Raw genomic sequence first — 13382 nt, 5'->3', positions numbered from 1 at the left:
AAACCCATCGTGTTCCTCACAAAGTCTCCATGTTAGGAGTCTTTAATCTTGATGTTATCAAATAGGCAGAGCATGTTGCCTTTGCACCTGGACATAAACGTAGTTGATTGGAGAAGCAACCGCCACACTCACTCGACTGTATGTTTTTGTTTTTTTGCTATTGGCTTAACGTCGCCCCAACACAGATAGGTCTTATGGCGACGATGGGACAGGAAAGGGCTAGGACCAGGAAGGAAGCAGCCGTGGACTTAATTAAGGTACAGCCCCAGCATTTGCCTGGTGTGAAAATGGGAAACCATGGAAAACCATCTTCAGGGCTGCCGACAGTGGGGTTCGAACCCACTAACTCCCTAATACTGGATACTGGCCGCACTTAAGCGACTGCAGCTATCGAGCTCGGTCGACTATGCGAGCTTGAAGGAAAGTAGTACGTGGCATTAATTTTATTTTATTTTATTACATTTAGAGAGTTTGGTAGAGTACGAAATCAAAATAAAATATGGTTGTCATATATACCAGTATATATATGTTTAAAAAAATATAAAATAGTGATTAAATAATGAGAAATGAAGGCACAAGGCGTGGTGTAATACAGGAAGTCTTCTCGTAGTGGGGAAAAGTCCCAAGCTGTACAGCGTGGAGATAAGGTGTTGTATCTTGCAACAGCAGTCAATGTCAGTATTCATAGTGAGAGAAATGGAGCAAGAGGCAGGACCATCGCGTGTAATGAAGCACAAAAGAGGAAACCCGCTCAGAAGTGACCATAGGCAGTGCATTGTGAATGTGTTCAATAAACTAAGTGAACAGAATCCAGGTTTAGTCATTTATACAGAAGTTCAGATCTTCGCACTTTTATCATATGCAATGCGCAGCCCTGTATGTCCGAACACGAGACGTTGACGGGGTGGAAGTCGGTACTACATGCTCAGCCAATCACAACTCTTTCTTTGGTGGAGGCATGGACATGGACATACCATGTTTATATCAGGATTAAACTCTTGTGAAAAGACATAGTCACAGGCAACATAAACACATGGTGTTCCTCACATAGTGGTAACTAATTCAACGTAATCTTATGGTTTAAAATCCATCATCCCTTGGTCGCCCCTTTTAGTCACCTTTTTTGTCAGGCAGAGGATCCCATGGGCGTATTCTTCATCTACGACCCCCACCCATAGAGCCACCCAGCCGGCAAAAAAAGATGAAGAGAGTCTTCGGTGATTTATTGCAGGTCAGAGCTGTCCGTATTCGGAGAGATGGACAAAAGATGTGGAAGGATGAGAGATCAACAAAAGCAATGGGATCGCGTGCCTGCTCCTTGCATTCTAAAAAAAGGCCAATCAGTTTTGACATCCCCAACACCCGAAGACCTACGCGTCGCTGTTAGCAGGGGATGCCCTAACCTTTTCCGAGGCACCATATCTGCTTTATCCATATAGTCTATTGTTATGATGGGCTCGTCACACCCAAAGGCATTTTATACCTACTGCCAGGTTCAAAATTAGGCCACTCCTAACATGGAGACAGACGCCTTTCGTAGCCGCTCCTCTGGAATACAGACACTACGGGTTTGCCCCTTCTGCCATCTCCACCATACCGAAGTCCACCTTCTCCGCCGTAGATGCCGCCGAGGTCTTCACTCGTAACCCTGAACTGAGACCCATACCAGATGTTATACATCAGGTCAGTGGGCTCTGAATGATACAATAGAGAAGAGCCAACTAAGATGGTTTGAGCACATAAAGCGAATGAGTGATGAAAGACTGCCAAGAAAAGTGATGGAAATGCAAATGCAAGGAAGGAGAGGCTGTGGACGATCACGACAAAAAGCCAACATCTAATTTTTGATCTGATTTTTGATATGCTCTATTGGTGGAAAATATCTAATTCCCTCCATGGGAATTTAGAATTACCATTTGACATGGAAGGATACAATCCAACACAATATTATAGAATGAAACCTGGACTGGAACACAGTGTTGGAGGAGGAGTGGTGGAAAGACGGAAGAAAGTGGAGAGGAACCATATTCGCCCCTACCCGGCTACAGCTGGATAAAGGGAAAACTACTTTCAGTACAAGTGGGGTGAAATCAGGTCAGCAGCATGCAACTGTGATATGGAGCACGGACTGTCGAACATCTCATCCAGAACTGCCCTCTGCATTCTTACCCTGGAAGCCCTAACAACCCATTCGGTCCCACCTCCGATGCGATCAGCTGGCTGCAGAATGTGGACTTAATGTGTAGATTTGTAGATTTCTATTTTTATCTATTCTGCATACACCACGAGAGACAGTTCGGGACGGCTAAGAAACTCGTCAATCCGGTAAGGATCTGGCTGACTGAAACATGCGGTAAGGTGAAGATGTGAAACAAAGTACTTCGAAATTGTGGCGGGTCTCAAGACAAGGACACTGTAAAGATTGTAAAAAAACAAAAGAACAAAAAAATTGAAATGGTGATCCATATTAAAAGCACAAGTATCCCTTGTGTGACACGGGATTTCAAGCTATATCCTTGCCAAATTTAAGCTCAAGTAGTTTTTGAGTCTATCCAGAACAAATGTAACAAAACATAACCAGATACACACCATCTCATTTTTATTAATAGTATAAACAGACAGGGATGTATACTTTATTCGAGGACCTGTGCTGCTCCGCTGCATTAGTTACAAATACGTCTTGCTATATGTTAATAACATTATTTCTATGTACCACTAACTAATTTTGACAGCTTTCAAAGACACCCAGGTGCCAGAATTTTGTCCTGCAATAATTCTTTTACGCGCCAGTAAATCTACCGACACGAGGCCGACGTATTTGAGCACCTTCAAATACCACCGGACTGAGCCAGGATCGAACCTGCCAAGTTGGAGTCAGAAGGGCAGCGCCTCAACCGTCTGAGCTATTCAGCCCGGTGCTCTAAATATTTTATCAAATTGCTCCATTCACGGCCTGGGTACTTTTTTTTTAAACATTTACCATTAGGATTTGTATTGCCTGCTAATTATGTGTGAAGTAATTTTTTTTTTTTTTTTTTTGTAGATTTCTTTATTGGGATGTTGGTTGATAATTTACAAACTTTTTTTTTTTTTTTTTTTACAGTTTGCTTTACGACTTCAAGAGTACTTTACTGCGGAAGTAGAACTTACTCTTGGTTGGTACACGCCACCCTGGAAGTTCAAAATACTCTGTTATGTCTTGTTTGTGACAATAACACTAAAATAACTCAATTTAACAATGTTTACCTGTCAGTTTTTACTGTGAATGCCTTGAGGGGAATGAACCGGCCACTCATTCCTGCCACCATCTGACGAAAATTTCTGGGGATACTACTATAGATATATAATTATACAATATTGGTCATTTTGGGCATTTTTTCAGACCACCACCACCACCACCTCCACCCCGATGCCAATGTTAGCTGAACTTTGGCTCAAAACGTCATCCGGAGTGTGATTATTCTTCTTCTCAGCGACCCTGAAAACTATGAATTCACCACTAATAATCATCTTTTCAATTATTTTTACATGACAGAGCTTTGTTGATATCTATAGGGCCTACACAAAGAGATCACTCCTTAACTGTGTGCAACTCGCAAAGTAGAGAATGTATTGTGGGTTAGGGTAAGCCTTCACCTGCAATTACTGGAGTGAACATTTAATGACTTGCTTTTAGTATTACTCAAAGTTGACAATCTAGATACCTATCAATGCATAAGCAGAGGTCCTGTGGCAGGCCTCTCTGACATTAAATCTGCTTCATACAAGCTCCTCCTTACTGTCCTTGCACTGATGTTCGTGCCCCGTACTTGCTGCAAACTATTTTTGGCCTCCACAGCTCTTGTATGTGTCGATGACGAAGAACTTGCATGATCATCGTGCTCAGTAGTGTTTCTCCTATGCCCAGAACTGGGCCTCCTGGTGTAGATATTGTCCTTTCTGTACCTTTTAACACTTCTGTACACGTCAGAACAAGAGGTGCCTGTAACGTCTGTATACTGCGCCCGTCCTCCACTATTGCCACGGCCCTTGCTGCGTTTTCAGATGAAAGCGCCATTATGACCTGATTTAGAAGCAAACTAACTGTTGTGGATAAGGCATAATGTCCACAAAAATACGCAGCACGAAAATTCACAGCAATAAACCTTAAAAGACCTCTTTGTATTCTTGTCGCTATGGCCATAGATTATTTTATTTTTTTAACATAGTTTGCGCCCCCATTCGAGCACTTAATCAGTCATATACATTAAAGTCTAATAGTATTAAACAGAATCAGCTTATCAGTTTCTTCTTCCGCTCCCAAAACTTCCTCATTCTGTCAGACCTGGCTGCCTTTGGTTGTCAGTACTGTATTTCCTTTGTTCAAATGTTATGAGTTTAAATCATAAGTGTTTATTGGTTAGAATCCTCTTCTCTTCCTTCAATTTCGAGCATTGATAAATTTAATTCTTCTAAATCATTCATGATATCTGGGAACCTGTTACAATATCGAAAGATGATACTCCGATATGGCGCATCCCAGTTGGTGGATAGGGGGGTCTTCACCGGTATACCGGCGGACTTGAGCGAAATAAAACAGCTCTCACGGACCAAACACACACTTCACAACCTCATTAATCACCAATTCATTTTTTTTTATTTCGTCGCACCGACACAGATGGGTCTTATGGTGACGATGGAACAGGAAGGGGCTAGGAATGGGAAGGAAGCGGCCGTGGCCTTAATTAAGGTACAGCCCCAGCATTTGCCTGGTGTGAAAATGGGAAACCACAGAAAACCATCTTCAGGGCTGCAGACAGTGGGCATACTGGCTACTGGCAATCACCAATTCATACCTCGCCAATCGCCTTTCAAGATCACATCTCGAACTGTAAACCCCGAACTCGATCAAAAATGTTTCGATCATAATGATCAGACAATCAGATTATTTTTATTATTATTATTTCAAAAACAAGTAAGTAAAGCTAAATAACTACACGGTAGCTTGCAAAAGTTAGGTAACAAGAGCTTGTATGGAGAAACTGTATTTTACAGGTAGGTGTAAGGATCCACTCAACCCTTACAGCAACAGACCACCAAACTTGGAGAAAGAAAATCAGAGTAAAATCATGAACACTGAAAATCCGACTTCCTTTGCTGGGTATGAAACTAGGACTCCAAGCCCTAAATACTAATACAGATTATAGATGTACATGTATGATTCTCTGAGACAATGTGAGCAATGAATCCCTGATGATGAAAACGGTCCCAAAACAGCCCAGTTTTCTAGTCATTACCAGTCAGATCAAACCTCGATTGAATCACTCACCTGGCCTAATTTCTGACAACATTCTTCAGCAAGCAACATCCGCGCTCCTCTCTCGTCTGCCGAAAAGTTCACAATCGACAGGATGGCATCCTTGGCCACATTGACAACAGGGTCGCGAATCAGGTCCACGACACACTTTACGAGAACAGGCCGCTTCAGCAAAACCTCTCTTCCACCCTCACTGCCTGTTAAACCTAAAACCAAACAATTAAAAAAAAAAATACAAATGTAAGCTACAATAAATCCTTGTTCATTCTACACACAGTCCTGAAATATCCTATATCAGGGGTTTTTAAATGGCAGCCCCCGGGCCACATGTGGCCTGCAAAGACACATTTTGCAGCCCGCGAGAGCATTTTAAGAAATAATGCGAAGAAAAGTTACAAATAATATTTCATAGCTCATTCAAAAATGCTTAATGTTTATACCCCTTATAGATACAAATCAGAACTAATCCATTCTGTAATATTATTTTTTCCTCTCTCTCATGATCTGAATAGATTATTTTTTATTTTTTTAAACATAAAATCGAAATTTCAAATAATAATGTTATTGTTTTTTACATCCCACTAACTACTTTTGATGGTTTTCAGAGAGACTGAGGTGCTGGAATTTTGTCCCAGAGGAATTCTTTTACATGCCAGTAAATTTACTGAGATGAGGCTGACGTATCTGAACACTTTCAAATACCACCAGACTGACCCAGAATCGAACCTAGCAAGCTGGGGTCAGAAGGCCAGCACCTCAACCATCTGAGCCACTCAGCCCAGCTCCAAATTTCACTCTTTTATGCAATTGTAAAATAATTTTTTAAGCAATTAAAATTATCAAACCCGCGAACATGTCTAAGGTTTCCAATATGGCACCCGAGCCTCTACAAATTGGAATTATCCAGTCCGTCCATTTGCTTCATTTTTGCTTTATTCTCTCCGGAATTACCTGACAACGAATCATCAGGCCGCACACAAGCCGCAGTCGATTCCGAGCTTCAATCGCAGCTGTGTGGTGATTTCCTAGACCTGACCGGCAAGAAACCGATCATCCTGGGCTCAACTCTTCCTTCTACTGCCCAATCCAAGTCTTCTAGAGTAACTGTGCACTTCTCTAAACTGTCTCTTGCAACACGGAGCACGGTGTGTATATGTCAGGAGCAGTGCGACAGATGCAGCGTCCAACATCAATCATAGTGACAACTTTGGTCACATCTTTACATTACAATTGATGAATACCATGTTGGTTCCGTATTGACTTTGAATAACAAAATAATTATTCCTATAAATTGAATATTACTGTATATATTTTCCAGCATTAAATACTTAACAAATTAAAATTACCGTACATACGTATACAAGTCAGTGAGTATCTGCAATTTAGCTCTAATTGTTTTTAGGTTGGCTCTATGGTGGTGTGTGCTCACCAGCCGCTAGATGTCGCCGTGGTCAACGTCTCTGGTAGGTTTCAGCGTTATCAGATCAGTACAGCTTGTGCTGTTGTGACGAAAAGATGGCCGCACCACTCTCTGTTTGCACCAAGGAATAACAGCGTTCCGTAATCCGGGTTTTTTTGTGGTCTGAGGGTGTACCAGGAGCAGAAATTCATAATACTGTAGAAGACTTTCAGCACAATACGGGGACAATGTTTTGCCGCAGCAAAGTGTTTGCCAATGGACTGAACAGTTCAAAAGTGGTCCCACGAGCGTGAAGGACGAGGAAGGATCTGGGCGTCCATCTGCAGCCATAACTGGTGCCAATATTGAACAAGTGCGTGATATGACCCTGAATAAGAGACGAGTGACTATTCTATGAATTTTTGGTCCTGGTACACCCTCAGACCACAAAAAAAATGGATTATGGAACGCTGTTATTCCTTGGTGCAAACAGAGAGTGGTGCGGCCATCTTTTCGTCACAACAGCGCAAGCTGTACTGATCTGATAACACTGAAACCTACCACAGACACAGATAGTGGTGCCATCTAGTGGCTGGTGAGCACACCAACGTCATAAAGCCAACCTAAACACAATTAGAGCAAAATTGCAGATACTTATTGACTTGCCCTTGTACAGTACATGTATTTGGTAACAACATCTACGTAGGTGAAGTATCTGTAATGATGTCACAATGAATAATTTCAGTCAACAGAAGCACTCCTTCACCCGGGTAAGGTACTTTAAACAATGGCGGCTTTCTCCTAGTGCCAACAAAACTGAAGTTTCATCCTTTCACTTGAACAACAAACTAGCACATACACAACTTAAAGTCACCTTCTGCAACAGAACTCTCAGATTCAGTTTCCCAAATATCTAGGAGTCACCTTTGATTGCACAGTCTTTTAAGAAACATCTCTCAAATGTTGAGAACAAGCTTAAATCTAGATATAACATCACACGTAAATTGTGTGCATCTACATGGGGAGCATCGGCAGACATCCTACGCCATTCATCTCTGGGTTTTGTTTATTTGTGTGCAGAATATTGTGCCCCTACACGAAACTCACAGACTCGCAGCTTAACACCACTATGCGTATGATAACTGGCACCTTTGGACCTACCCCCATAAATTGGCTCCCTGTACTGACTGGAATTGCACCACCAGATTTATGTCGCTCATGTGCCCTTGTACGAGAGTTCCAGAAAATTGAGCAAAATCTACAACTTCAAGTCCATCAAGATATTCCATCTATCAACACAAATCGGCTAAAGTCTCGTCATCCACCTATACGAGATGCTCAAAGCATGCTGGGAAGCAACTTCAGTTACATGGAATGAATGAATGAATAAATAAATAAATAAATAAATAAAAAAATAAATAAATAAATGAATAAGCCAGCCAGCCAGCCAGCCAGGTACTCTGGAATATGTCGTCTGTTCCGTGATGTTTTACTATATAAGTAAGGATACCATTTAGTGCAACAATGGCATTGAACACGCATCTAACACAGGTAGGATTTATAACAATCCCATAAAATTGTGTACTGTGCTTTACATCCAGCAATGTTAGTTACAGGGTTACGTTAAAGCTCAGCTACGTCACATAGCGACTTTAATAACCATCACAGTCAAAATTGCTGTTAGGGAAGGATAGGAGCAACCTATGGATTGTGCGAGTACCGCCTTTCGCTGGCAGTCCGAACATTGCTCTGTGCCACACGATGTCTTGGTGAAGGTCGGTGAAGGAGTGGTGGTAGTGTGCGAAGTTACTGCGCCAATTACTGCCGCACAACAAAAGTGCCACGGCACTTGTTGTCACCCTCGCAGTTGCCAGGGAGATTCTTTTACATTACAGCCCTGAGAATTTACACAATGGAGGGTCACTAGAAGTCAGGTCTCTCCAGACTAAGCAAGTGTCACCGACACACATCTCGTCAAGTTAGTAGCAACAAAACTGATTAAGCTGTGGCTGGTGTCCTATACTGGAATTCTTCCCAGAAATGGAAAAATCGAGCAAGTGGCCATGCGGATTGGGTCACATAGCTGTCAGCTTGTTTTCGGGAGATAGTGGGTCCGCACTCCACTGTTGGCAGCATTGAACATGGTTTCCCATTTTCAAACCAGGAAAACACTGGGGCTGTACCTTAAATAAGGCCACAGTCACTTCCTTCTCACTCCTAGCCCTTTCCTATCCCATAGTCACCATAAGACCTGTCTGTGTCGGTGCAACATGGAGCAAATTGTGAAAGAAAAATAATAAATAAATAAACTGAAAAGCCACCACAGTCATCGGCTGAATTGAGCTGCATATGGCCATCAACATTATTTACCACAACCACAAGTTTCAGCTCTGTATACCTATTCTTGTGCCGATGGCTCTATATCAGTCACATCAAACAGTGCCCGCACTGAGATATCGCACTGCCTACAAATGACCTTGCACGCGGACGGGCAGAACTTCTCCTCTATAGGCGGGAGGAATGGGAGTTGAACTGACAGTACTTTCGCTCGCAGCAGAGATGAGTAAACTAGATCTCTTTGTGCCACAAGAAACAAAAGGACGATGCAAGACGAGGGTGGTAAAAGGAAAAGTTAGGTAGATTTGACTTGGAATGGTTGCACAGTTTCCTAAGTCGTGAACATGAAGGAGAAGCTCAGTGCGTACCGTGTAAAAAAGATGTTTAGTGTTAGGCATCACTATGAGCTGTATCATGCACATCAGTGCGGTGGCATTACTGGTGATGAGAGGCTGAAATTAATAGCAGAACTACAAAGTACTATGAAAGCTGTAAGTATGCTTGAGTGATGTTATTAAAAAGTAGTTTGTTAGAACACAAAAGTGTAGAAATTTGGTATGTGCAGCATAAGTTTTATAGCATCCTAAGGGATTTGAAATGTTACAATTCTTATGTGGAACACCTTGTAGAGGAGAGATGCGATTATTGCGACTGTATTGAATAGGTGACACAATAAACCCTTTAGCATCCAACAGCCTGGGACCCATCCGCCGTCCCCCAGAAGTACATTTAATTTTATAACCTAATATAATTTTTCACACGCCATTATTCATTGCTCAAGTGTCCGGCTCCATGGCTAAATGGTTAGCTTGCTGGCCTTTGGTCACAGGGGTCCTGGGTTCGAGTCCCGGCAGGGTTGGGAATTTTAACCTTCATTGGTTAATTTCGCTGGCACGGGGGGTGGGTGTATGTCTCGTCTTCGTCATCATTTCATCCTCAACACGGCGCGCAGGTCGCCTACGGATGTCAAATCCAAAGACCTGCATCTGGCGAGCCGTACTTGTCCTCGGACACTCCCGGCACTAAAAGCCATACGCCATTTCATTTCATTTTTTTTTTCATTGCTCAAGCATGTTGTAGCATTTCCATTGGCTAAGATACAATCGGATATGACATTATTCCCGGCAATCAAGTGAAATGTATCCAGTTACCAACCTGTGCACAATAAAAACACAACTTAATGCAACCTGTAACACAATACAGACCAATAGCTTTGTCACTAGCAGGCATGATAAACTAATTCAGAATTTTGAATGTGCTCCTCTCACCGTACGGAATGCTAGAGACCTAACAGCCTCTTCGCAGCCCCAAACCTGGAGGCTTACGCCCCCGGACCCCTTTGTTTCATCTCAGTCCAATGGTTTTGTCACTAACCGGACCTAACCAAACCAGACCACTCACTCTGTCACATGTTCAAAAGTTTGCAGTCTTGTGCACCACTCGATCACATCCACAGCGAGAAAGAACAAATGACAGTGCAATCACGCATAGATGTCTGCGCTGAAAAAGTGCTGCAGTAACTGAACTTTTACCCACAAAACAGTAACGTCCAAGCAACGATAAAGTTCCCAATATCTGCATTTTTTTTAAAAAACAGAAAACGAGTCAATCTTTTGAAGCACAGTTTTTTTCTCCAGGATGAAGATCAACACATCTCGATTTTGATCTCAGCAAACAGACATCTCGATGCAGAAAAGAAAATAGTGTCTGCCAGCAACTTCAAGCCTAAGATTGACCAAATTATTGCCAGCCAACATCAACAGGGTTCAGGAAATCAATGAACATAAATGGGTCACTTTCAGGCAAATTATTTTTCAGAGGAAGCAAAACCACATTGCCCAGAGTGTAGACAAGTCCTCACCGGAAAGCTTTTAAATTCAAAATACTTTTGTAAACTAGAACACTCTTAATTTATTAATTTATGTTATCTTGAACATGTCAGAATTTGAGTCTTCATTTAATCTTTAGTTAATGTGTGTAGTATTTATGTAGCCTATAATCCTATTGTCTTTGTACATATCAATAAAATGTTTATTATTTCTTGTACATTAACAAATTACAGTGCCTTATTAATGATATTGGTAAAGGGCACATCTCATTTAGAGGCAGCGCACTTTGTTAGCAATGAAGGAAGGAATACTGTGCACCCCTAACCCATCTCCTTCTAATTTCTCCGCTCAAGTCAGCGTGTTCCAGCCGAGACCGCACGGGAGTAAAGACACCCTGCACGCAGCTCGCCCGGTGTGCGCTTCACCTTGACATGCCTGCTCTATATGCATATGAAACATGGAAGATGTCGGTTAAATCAGCTCACAAGTTCACGATCTTTCATCAATGGTACCTCAGACGAATTCTAAAATAACCCACTGTGACCGCATTACTAAAGAAGTCCTGTTCAGAAGTGGTCTGTGTAGCTTGCACAATATTGTTGCCAAAAGAAGACAGTGAAATGTAAATCATGTTCTGAGCATGGATAATGAAAATATTCCAAAGACTGCAATGATGTTGATATCTTCTGGTAGCCCCAACACCAGGTGACAAAGCAACACCTTGCATTAAGTATCTGTTAAGGATCTTTCGCAAACAAATGTCAGTAAAGTTTTGGTACCTTTTTTTTGTTAGTCGCTTTACGTCGCACCGACACAGATGAGTCTTACGGCGACGATGGGATAGGAAAGGCCTAGGAATTGGAAGGAAGCGGCCGTGGCCTTAATTAAGGTACAGCCCCAGCATTTGTTTGGTGTGAAAATGGGAAACCATGGAAAACAATCTTCAGGGCTGCCGACAGTGGGATTTGAACCTACTATCTCCTGGAGTTTTGGTACCTGTCATGCAAAAGATAGGTTAGAGGTCCAATATGGCGCAGCTCAGACAATCTCACAATGCACTCAACAGGCTTGTTAACATCGACACATTATGCACAGTTATATACTGAATGATTTGTTTGCCATGTGGGCGGTATGCGGCGCGGCATATGGAAGATCTGCCCCAAGGTAGTGCGGACCTGTAGAGGCCACCGTTTCCATGACAGAGATTGGTCTGGACACTCCTGCAACCCTTTCTTCAATATTAGTCAAAACAATCATACCAAAGATAGACCATTAGCAACCAGCACATGCCATGACCGTCTCAAACTTTCATTTTCACCAAATGTAGCAACTATGTAACCAGATATGATGCGAGCTCTATTGGAGATAACATGAATATTGCCTTCATCGTTGCTGGCCAAAGGCAACAAAGAAAATGTTTGCATTTCACAGTTGCACTTTTAATCCTTCTATATATATGAGAATACTTCTTGAGGCAGGTTGGCAAGTCCCTGGAAAGCATTAAACAACGATCTCTCCTCTCTACTACTACAGGTATTGTAAAACATCACTTTTCTTTTATTCTAAACATGAGGGATGTATAAGAAATGGAAAAGTACCGCAAGTTGAATTATGACCCACTTGGTAATTTTACTAAAAGTGAAAATGAGATCTGACTGTTTATTTGAGGTGAGTTTAGTACGCATATACGCACTAAGATTATTTATATGTGTGATTTGCTATGGAGTTATTTTTATCAATTGTCTACTGTAAATAATGAATTGGATAGCGTTGCGCCACTCAGAATGAGTGTGTGAACGATATACAGTACCTAATAGTATGGCAGTTTGGTACAAGACGTCAAACCGCTCCGGACTAAAGTAAAACTAATCTCAAGGCAGCATATGTTTTTAAATTATCAAAACGTAATTGTATAAATATACACACTACACACTTCCTCTCGTGTAAGCATTTGTAGGTTAAAAGTGGAAAGTAATAACCACTAGGGTCAAAATATAAACTTACATAACCTCAATAACAAAATATTAACTATTCTTACCGAGTATGTATTGACATGCAACCGACTTTAAATCCAGGCGAGCATTGATGCTCAGAAAGTTCATCATATCACTTAACTCGTCCATTCTGATAACGCTTTGTTTAAACCAAAGAGTATGAGCTTAAACGAATGTCACTAGCTAAAATTCCATAACAGCCACATGGGACATATCGAAAAAGTAACATTCCTCGGAAGATTGCGATTCTATCGATATCATTATATATCGATACGTCCTACCGATATATATGTATCGATAGCGAGGATCCGTTCGGTTTTTACTTTTGATTCGTTGATGCGATCAGTGATGTATATTCAAATAACTACAATCAATCATTATATACTGATCTGCATTTACGGCAGTCACCCAGGTGGCAGATTCCCTATCTGTTGTTTTCCTAGACTTTGCTTAAATGATTTCAAAGAAATTGGAAATTTATTGAACATATCATGCCTTTTTACAAATGTAAAAGAAATGTATGATTT

The 13382-nt window shown here is 41.6% G+C and overlaps 1 protein-coding gene across 1 annotated transcript in view; it reads right to left on the bottom strand.

Moving 5' to 3' along the window:
* The window catches only part of LOC136886838 (protein HGH1 homolog), a 37325-nt gene extending 24253 nt beyond the window's left edge, over nt 1-13072 (bottom strand). The window contains exons 1-2 of the mRNA XM_068230982.1: nt 12900-13072; nt 5309-5502 (exon numbers count right to left, since the gene is read on the bottom strand). Coding sequence (XP_068087083.1) covers nt 5309-5502; nt 12900-12984 — 279 coding nt within the window. The 5' untranslated portion in view covers nt 12985-13072. The remainder of the gene's footprint in view (nt 1-5308; nt 5503-12899) is intronic.
* Between the last annotated feature and the right edge of the window lie 310 nt (nt 13073-13382).

Source organism: Anabrus simplex, chromosome X, assembly GCF_040414725.1.
Source record: "Anabrus simplex isolate iqAnaSimp1 chromosome X, ASM4041472v1, whole genome shotgun sequence".
Taxonomy (NCBI): Eukaryota; Metazoa; Arthropoda; class Insecta; order Orthoptera; family Tettigoniidae; genus Anabrus; species Anabrus simplex.
This window is presented reverse-complemented; position numbering and strand designations above follow the sequence as displayed.